This window comes from Micromys minutus, assembly GCF_963924665.1.
Source record: "Micromys minutus genome assembly, chromosome: 17".
In the NCBI taxonomy this organism is placed as follows: Eukaryota; Metazoa; Chordata; class Mammalia; order Rodentia; family Muridae; genus Micromys; species Micromys minutus.
Window position 1 is genome coordinate 22,188,992 of NC_137952.1, and position 16,463 is coordinate 22,205,454.

Below are 16,463 nucleotides of genomic sequence, written 5' to 3' on the forward strand. Positions count from 1 at the left end.
GGCTCAAAGGCTCAAAAATATTTTCAATGTAATTATAGAAAAAACAATTTCCTAATGAACAGAAAGAGATGCCTATAAACATAAAAGAAGCTTACAGAACACTAAATAGATTGGACAAAAAAGAAGACCCTCCCACCACATAATGATCAAAACACTAAACATACAGAACAAAGAAAGAATATTAAATGCCACAAAGAAAATAGTGAACTAACATATAAAGGCAGTATTACACCCGACTTCTCAACAGAAACTTAAAAAGCCAGAAGGGCCTGTGAAGATGTCTTGCAGGCTCTAAGAGACCACAGATGCCAGCACAAAGCACTACACAGCAAAACTTTCAATCACCATAGATGAAAAAACAAGATTCTCCATGACAAAACCAAATTTAAACAATGTATATGTACAAATCCAGTCCTACAGAAAATTCTAGAAGAAAAACTCCAGCCAAAGGAGGTTAACTACACCCAAGAAAACACAAGAAATAAGTTTTTAAAAGGGAGGCACACATACACACAACCAACATCAAAATAACAGGAATTGACAATCATTGGTCATTACTATCTCTCAACTCTCCAATGAAAACCACAGGCGAACAGAACAGATGTGGAACATAATCCTGCTGCACACAAGAAACACCTCACTAACAAAAGTCCGCATTACCTCAGAGTAAAGGGCTGGAAAGAAGCTTTCCAAGAGAACAGACCCAAGAAGCAAACTAGAGTAGTCATTCTGATATCCAATAAAATAGGCTTTCAACCGAAAGTAATCAAAAGAGGTGGAGAAGGGACACTTCATACCCATCAAAGGAAAGATCCACCAAGAGGACATCTCGATTCCAAACATTTATGCCCCAAACACAAGGGTACCAATGTTCTTATAAAAAAAAAATTTTTTTTTACTAAAGCTTAAATAGCCCATTGAACCCCACCCATTAATAGTGGGAGACTTCTACACAACTGTCTCACCAATGGACGGGTCATTGGAAACAGAATCTAAACAGAGAAATAATGAAACTAACTGATGTTATGAATCAAATGGAACTAACAGATGTCTATAGAACATTTCACCCACACACAAAAGATTATATTGTCTCAGTAACTCAGGAACCTTCTCCAAAATTTACCATATTTCAGTCACAAAGCAAGCCTCAACAAATATAAGAAAACTGAAATAACCCCCCGTGTCTCATGACACCACCATGGATTAAAAGCTGAATAACAGAAAGCCTATAAATTCATGGAAACTGAACAACACTCTACTCAGTGACCAGTGAGTCAAGGAAGACATAAAGAGAGAAATTAAAGATTTTCTAGAATTCAGTGAAAATGAATGCACAACATATCCAAACTTATGGGGCACAATAAAAGCAGTGCTAAGAGAAAAGTTCATAGCACTAAGTCCCTCCATGAAGAAATTAGAATGTTCTTATATCAGCAATTTAAAAGTCCACCTAAAAGCTCTAGGGAAAAAAAAAAGGAAATAAGCAAAATCTGAAATCAATCAGTTAGAAACAAGGAAAACAATAGAAAAGAAACCCAATGAAACAAAAAGGAGATTCTTGGAGAACTTCAACAAGATTGAGAAAATATTAGTCAAACTAACTAAGAAGCAGACAGAGAATATCCAAATGAACAAAATCAGAAACGAGAAGTTGGACATAACCACAGACACAAAATAAAATCAGAAGAATCATTAGGTCATACTTCAAAAACATGTACTCCACAAATTGGAAAACCTAGAGGAAACTGATGATTTTCTCAATAGACACCACATACTAATGCTAAATCAAGATCAAGCAACAGTCTACATAGACCTATAACCCCTAAAACAATAGAAGCAGTCATTAAGTGTTCCAACTTCCAAAAAAGCCTAGAACCAGATGGTTTTAGTACAGTTTTCCCAGACCTTCAAAGAAGAGCTAAAGCAATACTCCTCAAATTATTTCACAGGATAGGAACATGGCCAAATTCATCTTATGTGGCCACACTCACTCTGATATCTAAACCACGCAAAGACTCAACAAAGAAAGAGAATTTGAGAGCAATCTCCCTTGTGAATGGTATAATAATTAAGTATTATACTTATTAAAATACTTGAACACATCAAAAACATCATCCACCATCAGGTAGGCTTCATCCCAGAGATGCAGGGATGGTTTAGCATATGAAAATCCACCAATGTAATCCACCATATAAACAAACCAAAAGAAACACACACACACACACACACACACACACACATGATCATTTCATTAGATGCTGAAAAAACCTTTGACAAAATCCAATACCCTTTCGTGTTAAAAGTCTTGGAGAGATCAGGAATGCAAGGCGCATACCTAACATTAAAAAAGGCAATATACAGCAAACCAATAGCTAACATCAAGTTAAATGGAGATAAACTAAAGAAACTCCAAATTTCATTAAAATCAGGGACAAGGCAATGTTGCCCACTCTCTCCCTATCTATTCAATATAGTAGTACTTGAAGTTCTAGCCAGAGAAGGAAGACAACTAAAGGGAATCAAGGGAATACAAATGGGAAAGAAGTTCAAGTATCACTACTCATAGATGATATGATAATATACATAAGTGTACTGGCTGGTTTTGTGTCAACTTGACACAAGCTGGAGTTATCACAGAGAAAGGAGCCTCAGTTGAGGAAATGTCTCCATGAGACCCAGCTGTAAGGCATTTTCTCAACTAGTGATCAAGGGGGGAGAGCCCAGCCCATTGTGGGTGGAGCCATCCCTGGGCTGGTAGACCCGGGCTCTATAAGAAAGCAGGCTGAGCAAGCCAGGGGAAGCAAGCCATTAAGTGACATCCCTCCATGGCCTCTGCATCAGCTCCTGCTTCCTGACCTGCTTGAGTTCCAATCCTGACTTCCTCTGCTGATGAACAGAGATATGGAAGTATACACTGTATAAACCCTTTCCTCCCTAACTTGCTTCTTGGTCATGATGTTTGTGTAGGAATAGAATCCCTGACTAAGACAATAAGTGATCCCTAAAATTCTCCAAGGGAACTCCTACACTGATAAACACTTTCAGCAAAGTGACTGGATTCAAAGTTAACTCAAAAATTCAGTAGCTCTCATATATACCAATGACAAACAAGTTGAGAAAGAAATGAGGGAAACAGAACCCTGCACAATAGCTACAAATAACATAAAATAGTCTTGGAATAACTCTAACCGAGAAAATCAAAGACCAAGTCAAAAACCTGTATGACACCCCTAGTCCCTGTCCCTGCCCCCACCTCCCCTGGCACTCAAGACAAACAAGTTGCTGTCAAAATACCTGTCTGAAACACCTGCCCAGACAAGCTTCACTGAAGAAGCAGAACTGGGCCAGCTCTGGTGGTATCACCATCCCTGATTTCAAGCTGTACTACAGAGCAATAAGAATAAAAATTGCATGGTACTGGCATAAAAACAGACAGGTTGATCAATGGAATTGGATTGAATCTAAGAGCTGTAAGGGTCCATGATTTGCTGAAGAATGACACCCCAGACTCAAATTGTACGTAAACACACTGTTTTATTCCAGCATGCTGGGATCCCCCCATTTCCAAGATAGACACACCCAGATGAGCTTGCAGGCCAGATTTAAAGCACATTAGGGAGTTCCGGGGTAAATTGCTTCTATGTTAATCTGTTGGGTCCATCTCTAAGACATTCCCTTACCAAGGTGTGAGGACTGGTGTTCCTGAGGAAGTAGCTGAGGAAGTGGGAAATTGCTGCTGACCTATTGTTCTTGCTTCAGGCCAGGTGGCTGGGACATTCTATTACCTGGGTGTGAAGGCTGGAGTCTGGGTTTCTTTCTATTAGTAATTGACTTGCTTGGGCTTGCCTGGACTTGCCCAGTTTTTAGGCAGTTAGTGTCTTTAACTGCCAATTTGAAGTTTGCCATGGAATCAGCCTACCCTTCTCAGAACCAGAAGTAAACCCACATATCCAAAGGCACTAGATTTTTGACAAAGAAGCCAAAACTATACAATGGGAAAAAAAATGTATCTTCAACAAATGGTGCTGGTCTAACTGGTTGTCGGCATGAAAGGAATTCAAATAGACCCTTATCTACCACCAAATGTCAAGTCTAAGTGAATCAAAGACCTCAATATAAAACTGGATACACTAAATCTGATAGAAGAGAAAGTGGAGAATAGCATTGAATGCATTAACATAGGATATAAGTTCCTAAACAGAACACCAACAACTCAGGCACTAAGATCAATAATTAACAATTGTGATCTCATGAAACTGAAAAGCTTCTGTGAGGCAAAGAACAAAATGGCAGCCTACAAAATGGGGGAAAGGTTTCTAACGTCTCCACATCTGAGAGAGGGCTGACATACAAAATAATATAAAGAACTCAAGAAATTAGACGTCAGCAAACCAAATAATCCAATTAAAAAACTGGGTACAGATCTAAACAGAGACTTCTGAACAGAGGAATCTCTAACAGTCAAGACACACTTCAAGAAATGTTCAATGTCCTTAGTCATTAGGAAAATGCAAATCAAAAGAATTTTGAGATTTCATCTTATACCCATCAGAATGGCTCAGACCCAAAACTTATGCTGGCAAGGATGTGGAGCACAGGGAACACCCCTCCATTGCTGGTGAGAGTGCTAGCCTGTACAACCACTTTGAAAACCAATGTGGCTGTTTCTTGGAAAATTGGGACTAGATCTACGTCAAGACCCAGCTATACCACTCTTGAGCATATGTCAAAGGAAGCTCCATTATACCCCAAGGACACTTGCTCAACTATGTCCATAGCAGCTTTACTCATAATAGCCAGAAACTGGAAACAACTTAGATGTCCCTCAACTAAAGAATGGATAAAGGGAGGGGGAGGGGACTGTGAGAAAGGGATAACATCTGAAATGTAAATGCAGAGAATTTCCAATAAAAAAATGTGAGGGGAAAAGGAAATGTAATATGTTTACACAGTAGATTACTTCAGTCACTAAAAATAATGACATCATAAATTTTACAGGCAAATGGACGGAACCAGAAAATATCAACCTGAGTGAGGTAACCCAGACCCAGAAAAACAAACATGGTATGTCCTCAGTTATAAGGAGATATTGGTCATAATGTACAAGATAACCATGCTACAAATCACAGACCCCAAAGAATTTAAGTAACAAGGAAGGCCCAAGAACGAAATGCTTGAATCTCTCACTACTGGGAAACAGATTAGACATTGGGGTGGATGGAAGCGGGAAGTGGGTGGGGGAGAGAATGGGATAGGAGCATGAGAAATGAAACGGAGGGAGGATGGAGAGTATAGTAAGAGACAACTGGATTGGGGACTGCATCTCTGGGATGAGCTAGACCAACCTTAGTCTCACAATTTGTCCTGCCTACAAAATGTGCATGGATAAAAGATGGAGCAGACTTTGAGGGACGGACTAGCCAGTGACTGGCCCAGTGTGAGACCCAAGCCATGAGAATGAGCCCACTCCTTACACTATTAAGATACTCAGCTATATACTTGCAGACAGGAGCCTAGCCTGTCATCAGAGAGGCTTTGCCTAGCAACTGATAGAAAACTGATGCCACATATAAATATATATATTTTTTTAAAAAGAAGATATTCCTTTTTTTTTTCTTTCCAGAAGCAGTTTACCTGTATTTCTAAAATAGTCTCAAGACAGCAGCAGGTAACCTATGTAAACTTAGAAACCCTAAGGTACAGAGCAGGCATCAATACTTTTGACACAACCAGTGCACATGGAACCCTGACTGCTGTAGTGACAAACAGTGACAACAATCTAGACCCTATGGCCTAAGTATTAACAGCAGGTCCTCAGCTTGGTGCTCTCAAAAGGCAATGGGGACCTTCAACGAGATGGGGTTTAGCATGACATTTAAGGTTGAACTGGGCCTTTGAAGGATGGTAGGACACTATCTCTTGTGCTTACTCTCTTTACTTTGCCGGAGCCCAAGGTTAAGAGTCTTCAACCCCATTTTTCCTGCTATTATATATCATCTTCTCACAGGCCCAGACAAGCGGATACATATAGGTACAAAACCTCCAAGACCCAGGGGCCACAGTAATCTTCCTGTTTTGAAGGTGAAGATTTCAGGCACTTACTAAACAGTAACAGAGTTAATAGGCGTTGTAAGCAGTGGAGGTACAGTGACTAGGAAGCCTGAGTAAATCAAAAAGGCTCTCAGGGAAATGAAGCTCAGCTTTGAGAGCTGCAGCCGCTTGCCCTGTGCATCCCATTTAACACCACTGCTCCACTGTTCTTCCCAGTCGTTTTCTTGTTTCCCCCGGTGTCAACAGAATTCCACCTCGTACGGAAATTCTAAGCTCTTCCAACTGACAAGAAATTACAAGATGGGGATTAACTATTCTCTCTTCCTGCAGCTTCTAGAGGTAGATGTAATTCAACATCATAAAACAGATCCTACAAGTATTTCTAACAAAGTTCTCTCGTAAGATACCTTGACTTCAAAGCCTAAAGCCTGTTTGTTGATCTGCCCTAGAAGATCTTTTGTTCTGATAAGTTGTTTTATACAACACATAGAATCTACAGTTTCCTGAATTAATTTCAGGGGCTTTTTTCTCCCACAACTGTTAAGAAAATAGAAGCCCGACTCAGCTGTTTCTTTGAAGAGAGCGACTATGTGCCTAATTTAAGCTAACACTCGTCAAGCAAGACAGATGCAGAAAGAATTGTGGTAGTACACTGAAAAAGGCAACCTATTAGTACAAAGTCAAGAGAAGGGTAGAGTCATATGACAAAGTCAAAGAACAGGTAGGTCATATGACAAGCAATGGAATAACATATCCTTTCATAAATGATAAAGAGGTATCACAAATAAATGTATATGAGGTTGGAGAGTGGAAATCCAGCTCCAGAGGGCTTGATGCCCTGTTCTATCCTCCATGTTTACCTGCACTCACATGCACAAAACACATACATACATAATTAAGAAATCTTTTTTAAAACAATAAAGCATATATTAGATAGGCATGTAAGTTCAGTGTAGAAAGTGTTTGCGACTGATAGCTTATTCCAATAATTTGTGAAGATTTTTCCTTTAAAAAAAAAGTGCAAACTGTGTAACTTGAAACTTTATTTTCAAATTATTCTGCAATTTGAGACTTTCAAGAATGTTAACCATCATCTTCTTTCTGTTAACATATAACATATATACTAAAATCAGACACTACTGCAGTATGAAACATGGAGCAGTAATTGTCCTAACTCAGCTAATCAAACTCCAGTAAACAATCATGCTAAAACCTGGAATCACCAAACAAAATTTCTAGTTCTCTTAAAAGATATTTATAAAGTTTATTTTTTTCCAAAAACCAAAATAATTGACTCAGTAAGTACAGTTCTAGCATGCAGCAAACCATCATTGAACATGTTTATCTTAACATAAATTCATATTTTATTTTCACTCCTACAATTCCCATAAGAAGCTTGCAATGGTAATAAAGGTAAGTATTTTGTTACAGGTACTTCAAATAGCACTACAATACATCTCTTGACAGAATTCTTACAATATTTCAACTTTCAATATGAAACAGCTTCAAAAGGCATGAGCCACAAAAAAAAAAAAAAGTCTCATTTTACCACTCAGGCAAATACTCATGGTCATACAAACAGTACATTCAGAACTTTCCCTGTTCAGGTGGGAAAGAAACACATCAAGCATTTTCTTTCAAATAAGATTATATAAATCACTTAGAGAAATGCCCAAATCCATAATTTCACACACTAAATAACTCTTGAACTTTTATTTTTAGATAACACGAACTATTTATGCTTTGCTTTAAACCAAAAGACAGATCCTTCAAAAGTTCTGTGCAAAGCCAATTCTGAGCCACAACTCCTTTGTACTAGAAATACACCCCAAGTCTCAAAGAAACAGGGAGAAGTTATTCCTTGGAGCACGTGGCTCTCTAGACAGATGTCTCTACTTCAAAATAGGCACATGAGTTTATCATCTGGGCATTTTACTCATAACATCACATTTTCTCTGTAAATTGTACTCAAGTTTCTTAAGGCTCACCTGGGTGAAAGCTTCTCTCCTTCCTTTCCCTCACAAAGTACAGCTCTTACACCATGATCCAAACTTACGATTACTCCACTGCACATACTTCCAGAGGGCTGTTCACTGTATTTAAGTGTGCTAAATATTTACCTGTCTCTTTTCACCTTAGAAACAAAACAATTAACCGTTTTATTGCTAGAAAATGTTAAAGATTTTATAAACTCCACACATGTGAAAGACCATCTGTGACTAAATCATTCCTTTCACAGATTAGGATTAAATATTTTTGTCAAGTCAACACTGTTTAGAATAAAATGCCTTGAGCTCTATGAGCACCTTATTCCTATACAGAGAAACATTCTTACTCAAGTAACAACAAAAGTCAAAATAATACTGTAGCATTAGTGTCTCTTACAGAGTAAAGTCTGAAACGACATACCTATTGTCATTTGGTTGAATTTAGCAGAATAGATTTAAGTCATAGGGCCATAGTTGTTAAAGTCTTATGCCTGGACACTGCTGTCTGCTGTCAACTACCAATGAGCAAACAGGTGCACTGCATTTAGCGGTCTAGAAAGATACAACTGCAGACAGGTAAGAAAAACTCAGGGCAGTTGGAAAACACCATGCAAATGTAAACATTAGTACAGTAAATACACATGGACACAACTACTTTTAAATTCCTTAGGAAAAAGTAATTGTAACCTAGATTGGGATGGGTGGGGACTTTTGTCTAGGATGGTAAAATTACCAGTCTCAAGAGAAAAAAAAAAAAAAAAAACATGGAGAAGTAAAATGCTGTAATTTCCCCAACCCATTTCCCTATCTATTATTTTCTTTTAACTTGTGAGAAAAATGTTTCGCAATAGAGTTTAAGCTTCCATATAGAAGAAAATAGGACAGGGTAGTTTGATGCAGCTGAATAGCAATTCTGGCCTCATTTTGGGAGGTATGCATACATAAAGACACAGAATGTCTTAAGGAGTAACTCAATAAATGAGGCCAAATTGAACATGATGGATTCCTACAGTTATATGCTGACAACCAGATTCCTATTGATGGCATCAAACCATTCTATTCCTTATAAACACTCTGATTTTATTTAACTTACTCATTATGTAAGACAAGCATTGCCTATGTAGTCACCTAATGTAGGCCTTTGGCGAAAATGTCCTAAGGGGTATTGTATCACCAGAGATCACAAGCACATTAGTTACACAGTTGAATCTAGAACCACTTTCTCTTGAGGTCGTTCCTTAAAGTGAGTGAGCTGATGCCTCTTCCAGTGAGGTGCTTGTCTGAATGTTTTGCCACAGACTGAGCATTCAAATGGTTTCTGTCCCGCATGAATTAAATAGTGTCTTTCTAGTTTGGACGGAGATCGGAAATGTTTACAACAAACACTGCACTGGTAAAGGAGCCCGTCACTTCTTTCAGGACGTCCTAAGTAACTGTAGCAATGATGGCTTTGTTCCGACTCCAGAGTTGTGTTGGCGAGGGAAGACTGCCTGTTCCTACAGTGGGTACCAAGCATAAAATCCTCTGGTTCTGCCTTGACTTCAATTTCTGATACCTGATTGGACTCTGAACTTTCATACCTTTGGGAACCAAGCCCCTCACACTGTTGGGAAGCACTATAGTTAACATCATCACTTGGATGAATGAAAAGTTTGTTCACATTTCCAAAGTCCACTTGCCAAAAAGAACTGTAAGGCATCTTTTCAATATGAGTTAGTTTATGTCTCTTTAAGTGAGCTGACTGTCTGAAAGATTTTCCACAAACATTACAGCCAAAAGGTCTCTGTCCAGTGTGAATCAAATAATGTCTTTGTAGCTTAGAAATAGAAGGAAACACTTTGTCACATTTATCACAGGGACACATTTTATGTCCAGTATGTATATTTTCATTTGAATCTGAAAAACCACACTGAAGCATGTCACAGTTATTGAAGTATTCCTCACCTGATGAGCCATGGATTGACAAGTCTTTATGACTGACTGAACCATCCACAGTTAATATGCTTCCTGTCGTAAGGATGCCTTGCAAACTCTTACCCATATTTTGGCTCTGGAATTGCTTTTGCCAAGAAAACGGTAGAGTCAGTGTTTTCTTCTTTTTGCTGACTGTCTTGTATGACCCATGTCTGCTAAGAGAACCCACAAACGTTCTCTGAGTTTGTTCCATGTTCGCCTTACCAGAAGTACGTTCACAATTTTTCAAGCAGTTGCTTTTAAATGTTTTCTCTGATTGACGATTGTCTGATTTTTTACCCCCAGCACGTTTAAGTTTAGCCAGGAGCTTTTTAACAATGGTCTTATAGTTACAGCTTCTTTTGAGTCTGCTTGGAATTCTGCCACCTCTGGCAGGAAGACACTTGTGTCCATTGAGAATCTGCTCTGACTCAAAACATTCTTCACACTCTGAACACTGAAAAGGGACAATATAAATAGAGTGGACATCAAGAGGATTATTCTCCTCAGAGTCACCCATATCACCATTTTCAAAAGCATCCTGCTTTGCATTTAATTTATTAGGTAGGGGACACGATTCAGGGCTCTTTACTTTTAAAGGAAGATTCTGAAAAGTCTTATTCCTAGCGTGGATTTGTTTATGCTTCAGAAGTTTGCTTTGAATCTTAAATCCTTTTTGACAAAAACAGCACTGAAAAGGTCTTTCTTCTGAATGTGTGAGTTGGTGGATTTTTAAGTGGGTTGACTGTCGGAAAGATTTACTGCACAGGACACATTTAAAAGGCCTCTGCCCAGTATGAATCAGTGCATGCCTATCAAGTTTTGATTGTGATGGAAACATTTTGCCACAGATTGTACATGCATGAATATTCTTTCTTCTCTTCGTGGTGTTGTACGTGGGCTCAGACTTAGAGCATGGATGTAGTGCCCGTCTCTCGTCTGCAGTAAAAGTATTATACACTCCATACACAGGCTTCTCTTGCTTGGTCTCAAGCAGTCTTCTGACTTTAATATCATTGTGATAGGATTCATTGTGAAGCTGTTGATGCTTCACAAATGTCTTCAGATTTTTAAAGTGGCGTTGGCAAATATTACAACTAAAAGGCAGATTGTGAGTTAACTGGTGCCTCTCCAGATGAACAAGCTGTCTAAAGTTTTTATGACATACATCACATTCAAATGGCTTTTGACCCGTATGAATGAGATAATGCCTAGCTAATTTTGATGGTGTTTCAAAGTGCTTGAAGCAGATATTGCAAATATATGGCCTGTTCCTAGGTAGCTTGTTGGCTACACACTGCTGAATCTTCAGCTTTTTAAAGTTGTTTTCAGCCATCATATTCTTCAGTGGCATACTCGGATGAGCTCCACGGCATTCTTAGGTTCCACAGATTTCTAAAAATTAAACAAAAACAACAACGTATTAATTTTAAGATTTGTATAAAAGCAAGTAATTTAGTTGTCCTTAGGCTAAAGATTACAAGTAAGGGAGAATTTGAACTTTTCTTGTGTTTTCAACTACTTTAACAACCATCTTAAATGAATTCTTGAGAGTGATGGAACTAATTTTAGACAGATTTAAGTCTTGAAATTATCTAAAATTCTGTATGTTTTTAAACTACTTTTTAACTTGATAAGCTATATACTTAAAAATGACCAAACTTTATTTCTTAACATTAAATAACCCTTTTAGTTCCAATTTTCTTCCTTCATTATTAGATATGTCAATGAGTTGCTTTGTCATTAAAAATAAAATGACAAGCCTGTTATTGCGGTGCACCTCTATAAAGTTACTCATCATTAAGTTAGACACACGAAAGATCATGAGTTTGAGGTTAATACGGGCTATTCAGCAACTTCAGGCTAGGCTCAGCTAGTAAGACTCTGCCCTAACAATAAACAAACATATGTAAATTGATTAATAAAAAAGACAAAAATGTAAAATACTAAGAGCAGGACATATTATCCATAAATTATAGAAATACTGCACATGTTCTGAGCCTAAGACATTTCATTTGATTGTATTTAGATTGCTGACACAGCATTAAAACTATCCTCAACGAACTTGATGGTTCAGGCCTTTGGTCCCAGCACTTGGGAGGCAAGGGAACTGAATCTCTGTGAGTTCAAGGCTACCCTGGTTTACATAGTGAATTCCAAGACAGCCAGAGCTATAAAATGAGATCTGTCTCCAAAAAACAAAGTTCTCTCCTTCTCTTTCTCTCCTCAAAAATTTAAGATCAACAAGGAGAATATTCCCAGAAAAGCTGAGTTTTTAATCCTATATATATATATATATATATTTATATATATATATATATATATATTTTTTTTTTTTTTTTTTTTTTTTTTTACTGCCTAATCTGCGTGTCAGGAAAACGGGAATCCAAGCTTCTTTAACCTGGGAGTAATGCTGTGCAACTTAATGACGATAACTTATGTGCACGTGTCAGAAAACATCGAAACAACAGAATATGAGATGCCACCTAGCTCAACATTAACCAAATTTATGTTGTAGCGTTTAACTCTTTTGGGTTCCTTTAGATAAACACACAAAATTTAGTTCTTTTCTCTGTTCTGCTTTGTTGAAACAGATAAAAATAAGTACAAAAGAACAAGGTTGACAAACTGCATACTCACATATAAATTTGTGAATAAAAGCCAGAATGTCCAATGGGTTCTTTTGTCAGGCAATATTCAAATAGGTCATTCTGGTCTGAGATGTACTCATCACTCCCATCTTTGAGACGGACGAAAACTTAACAAACATGTCACAATTCTCATGCATCATCATCCAGAAAAGACAAGTTTCTTCTCCATTACTACTCTATTAGCCTTAAATAAGCCAGCAATTAAAATAAAAACTAAGCTAACTGAAGCTACACCAGTTCTTTCATTCTAGTATATATAGAAATATAACTATACAAGAAACTCAGAATTCTTTTGTCTATCAACTTTGCAATCAACCTATACGTTTAGTATCTCTCCTAGGAGACACTTTAAACACAAAACCAAATACAATCACTGTGCAATCTGAAAAAATAAATAAATAAAATTTGAGAGACTATTTTGTACTAGTTGCTTTTAACAGTGTTTTCCAATGTACAGATCCATAGACAGTATTACCCTGTGAAGTCAACTCAGTGGATCATGGTCAGTTCAATTTGTCTTATAGAGAATAAAGTACCAGAATATATGCCATGTAGTAAGGGGCCACAGGCAAGAGTTCTATGGAAAACAATAGGGTCCTGTTTTCTTCCCATAGGTTCTATTATTTTAAATAGGAATTCACAACTATCTTAGTAGTAGCCAAATGAAAACTTTCATCTAAATAATGAAATAAAAGAATAAGACCATACAGCACTTTACTAATTTATAAAATACACCATATAACCCAGCAACAAACACCTGTTGGGGTTATGTATAATTCTACTTCACTCAGTTTTGAAAAACAAAACAAGGCAACAAAAACAACAACAAAAACCTAAAAATGAATAACTTGCAAGCTTGTTGGCAAAGAGTTAAGAGCTAAGAGGATTAAAATTATCATAAACCCAGCAAACTGCAAAGATCAGAAATGTGCTTAATTCCTGTCAGGCAATTCACTGAATTCCTGCTCAGCAACAAATGTCAAGATGGTCAATCAGGACAACGAGCCAAACCTTTCTTCACTTGCTACAACAGTGTAAGAGAGACAAAAGGAGCTGGTTCCCAAGTGCTCTCTTAAACAGAAAGACACCAAGTGAGTGTTAAATGGATATAGGAAATCCCCTAACAAAGGTCTCCTGCTGGAGATGGCTCAGCGGTTAAGAGCACTCACTGACTGATCTTCCAGAGGTCCTGAGTTCAATTCCCAGCAACCACAAGGTGGCTCACAACCATCTGTAATGGAATCTGATGTCCTCTCTCTTCTGGTGTGTCTACACCACATACTCAAATACATAAAATAAATAAATCTTAAAAAACAAAACCAAACCAAACCAAACCCAAAAAGCTCCTGACTCCTATGGGCTAATGTGCTAAGGGAGGGCTGGTGAAAGGCTGAGGGAAGAAATAAACTGTACCGCACTGACTCCATACTAAGCATGGAATAGGAAGGTGGCTTCTTGCAATTGCCTAAAGTCAAGCTATAGGGTTTGGGCATGGAGCAGAAGCTTCTCCATTCTTTTTGTATACTTCTCCTTTCACTTATTGTTTCTACAGAATACCACCCCCCTCTCAAACACAGAAAGTCCCAAACTACAACGACAAGGGAAACTATACGTTTATAATACCAGGCACTTGCTACCTATAGCTCCTGTACCCCAAAGGGTCTGTGGTCAAGCAGTCATCCTAGTATTAAGACTGGATACGCCCATCCCTTGCTTTGGGAAAGCACTTACTTTGAGCCCTACTTTGTCAGAATCATTTGTGGCAAAGTGGTGATCTCATTTCCTATTTATAAGTAAAAGGTCAGGGATTTCTACACTCCAAGCACAAACCCCCTGTGTACTTAAAAGGTTTCAATCCCATTTCAACTGATTTTCTTTTCTCTCCACTGAATTTGTAAACATTTAAAAAATACACAACAGCTAATTTTTACATTAAAGTGAAACATTACAAACCAATGGATGTGCTCAAAGGCTCTATCCAGATATTATCATGACAGAAGCTCACATAACATTAAGCCAAGTAACTATTAAAACTGACAATGATAAAAATCCACTGTTGTTTCAAGGTTGAAATAGCATTGTTTTAGCAAATAGCTCTTTAAAAAAAAAATCACAAAATACAAAATAAATTACAAGAAACAAAACACCCGAGAGAAACGTGGGCTTCTAGTTGGAGAATTATCAGTGTTGATATTTACAACAGTCTTCGTCTCTTTCTTTTTTTTTTTTTTCTTTTTTTTTTTTTTTGTCCTGTCCATTGCCCACTCTCTTGGCCTTGAACCATGACCTTTCCCTAGACGTGAGCTATGAGTTCAGCCTCACCTCCGGTGCAAGTAACGAGTACGCGGGGGGGTCGAGCCGAGTTCACGGACTGTAAGATCCCATGCCTAGAAAAGAAGGGCAAGGGTGAAAGCTCTACTGACTGCAGCCAGAAGATGGGATGCTGAGAAAGAGCTGAGTGAAAGGTGGAAAATAAGTGATTCGACCCCAGGAAATTGGGAGCGGGGCTCAGCTCTTTTGAGTTTACCGCTCTGACGAAGCACATGCAAGGAGCTGAGGTCGTGGCACCCTGTTCGGATCCCCGGGAACATCGGGTGGACTTGGGCAGGCCTGACCCTCCCTGGGATTCGTTCCACCTCTCATTCAGGCTCCTGGAGTCCTCCACACTCACCTGGAGCTGGCACGGGCCGGACACGGACGCATCTCACAGCCACCGTTTCGCCAAAACCGTAGCCAAGCGCACGTCCGCAGGGTCGGCGCGGCGACTGACTAAGTACGCAGGCGCGGCGCTCCGGCGCGTTCTGATTGCGGTCCGGCCGGAAACAGCCTCTCACGATCTTTAGGCCCGTCTCTTATCCACTCAGTGCTGCTATTTCCATGGGGAGGAAACGGAAGGTTCAAAAGGGTGCACTGTCTATCCTACTGTTACGTACCCATTCGTTGTGGAAATCCCAGAAAGGACTGTAAAACTCTGGCTCTTATTGGAATCCACTATTAGAGTTCAAAGCCCACTCATAATTTTTTGTAAGGTCGGGGCTGTGGATTTAACTCTCAGTATTAGATACGTTCTGGATCGGGATTGTTCTCAGCATTTCATATTTCTGTAAACACGACGAAAAGGTAAAGGCACATAGAATCAGCTCCTCTCGGGGGCTCTCTCCATTGTCCTGCCAGGGGCATGTCTTGCTGATCTCACTAGTTCTATGTATTTTGGACATTTACAATATAGAAAGCTCTTTGCCCAGCATTTTGGCTCTTCTTTGACAATTTATATAAGGTGTTTTTTGGAAAACATGAATGGAGAGTACTCGACATAGGCGTCACTAGTTTTATACCAAATACAAAAGCTTTATGAAAAGATAGAACCCTTGTTGGGGTCCACGAATAGCCACACAAACCGCTCAGACACCAATCTCAGTAAGGCATGGGTGTTTCATTGAATGCACACTCCAAATACAAATCTGCGGTGGGAGCAAGCCTCAGAACCAGTTTTTACATGCAACAGGTGTATTTGCAAAATTTACAACATTTGCAACATATAGGCTACCTAGACAAAGCAGTGCTGTCTGACCTTTTAGCTGCTTCGCTGGGTCTAGAAGCAAAGAGGCTAGAGGAATCGAGGCTCCGAAACAAAGTACAAGGTATTTTTGTCAGGGCAAGGGACAATGGGTCAAGCTAAGGTTTCACTTCAAAAGGAAGGCTGAGTGAATGTGGCAGAGCTATTGTCAAGTTTTAATATTTAACGTCCCTCTCCCCTTGAGTTGTATATGGGGTCAAAATTATTGACGACATAGTGTCCTCCATGAGCAAAGGATCATAT

General features: G+C 38.7%; 1 protein-coding gene across 1 annotated transcript; it reads right to left on the reverse strand.

Moving 5' to 3' along the window:
* Window positions 1–7,194: 7,194 nt before the first annotated feature.
* Window positions 7,195–15,402, reverse strand: ZNF770 (zinc finger protein 770). The gene is made up of 3 exons (XM_080931220.1): window positions 15,315–15,402; window positions 14,966–15,030; window positions 7,195–11,387 (listed from the first exon to the last, which is right to left on the reverse strand). Exon 3 carries the CDS (start codon window positions 11,344–11,346, stop codon window positions 9,235–9,237), a length of 2,112 nt encoding a protein of 703 aa, XP_080787346.1. The 5' UTR covers window positions 11,347–11,387; window positions 14,966–15,030; window positions 15,315–15,402; the 3' UTR covers window positions 7,195–9,234.
* Window positions 15,403–16,463: the final 1,061 nt, after the last annotated feature.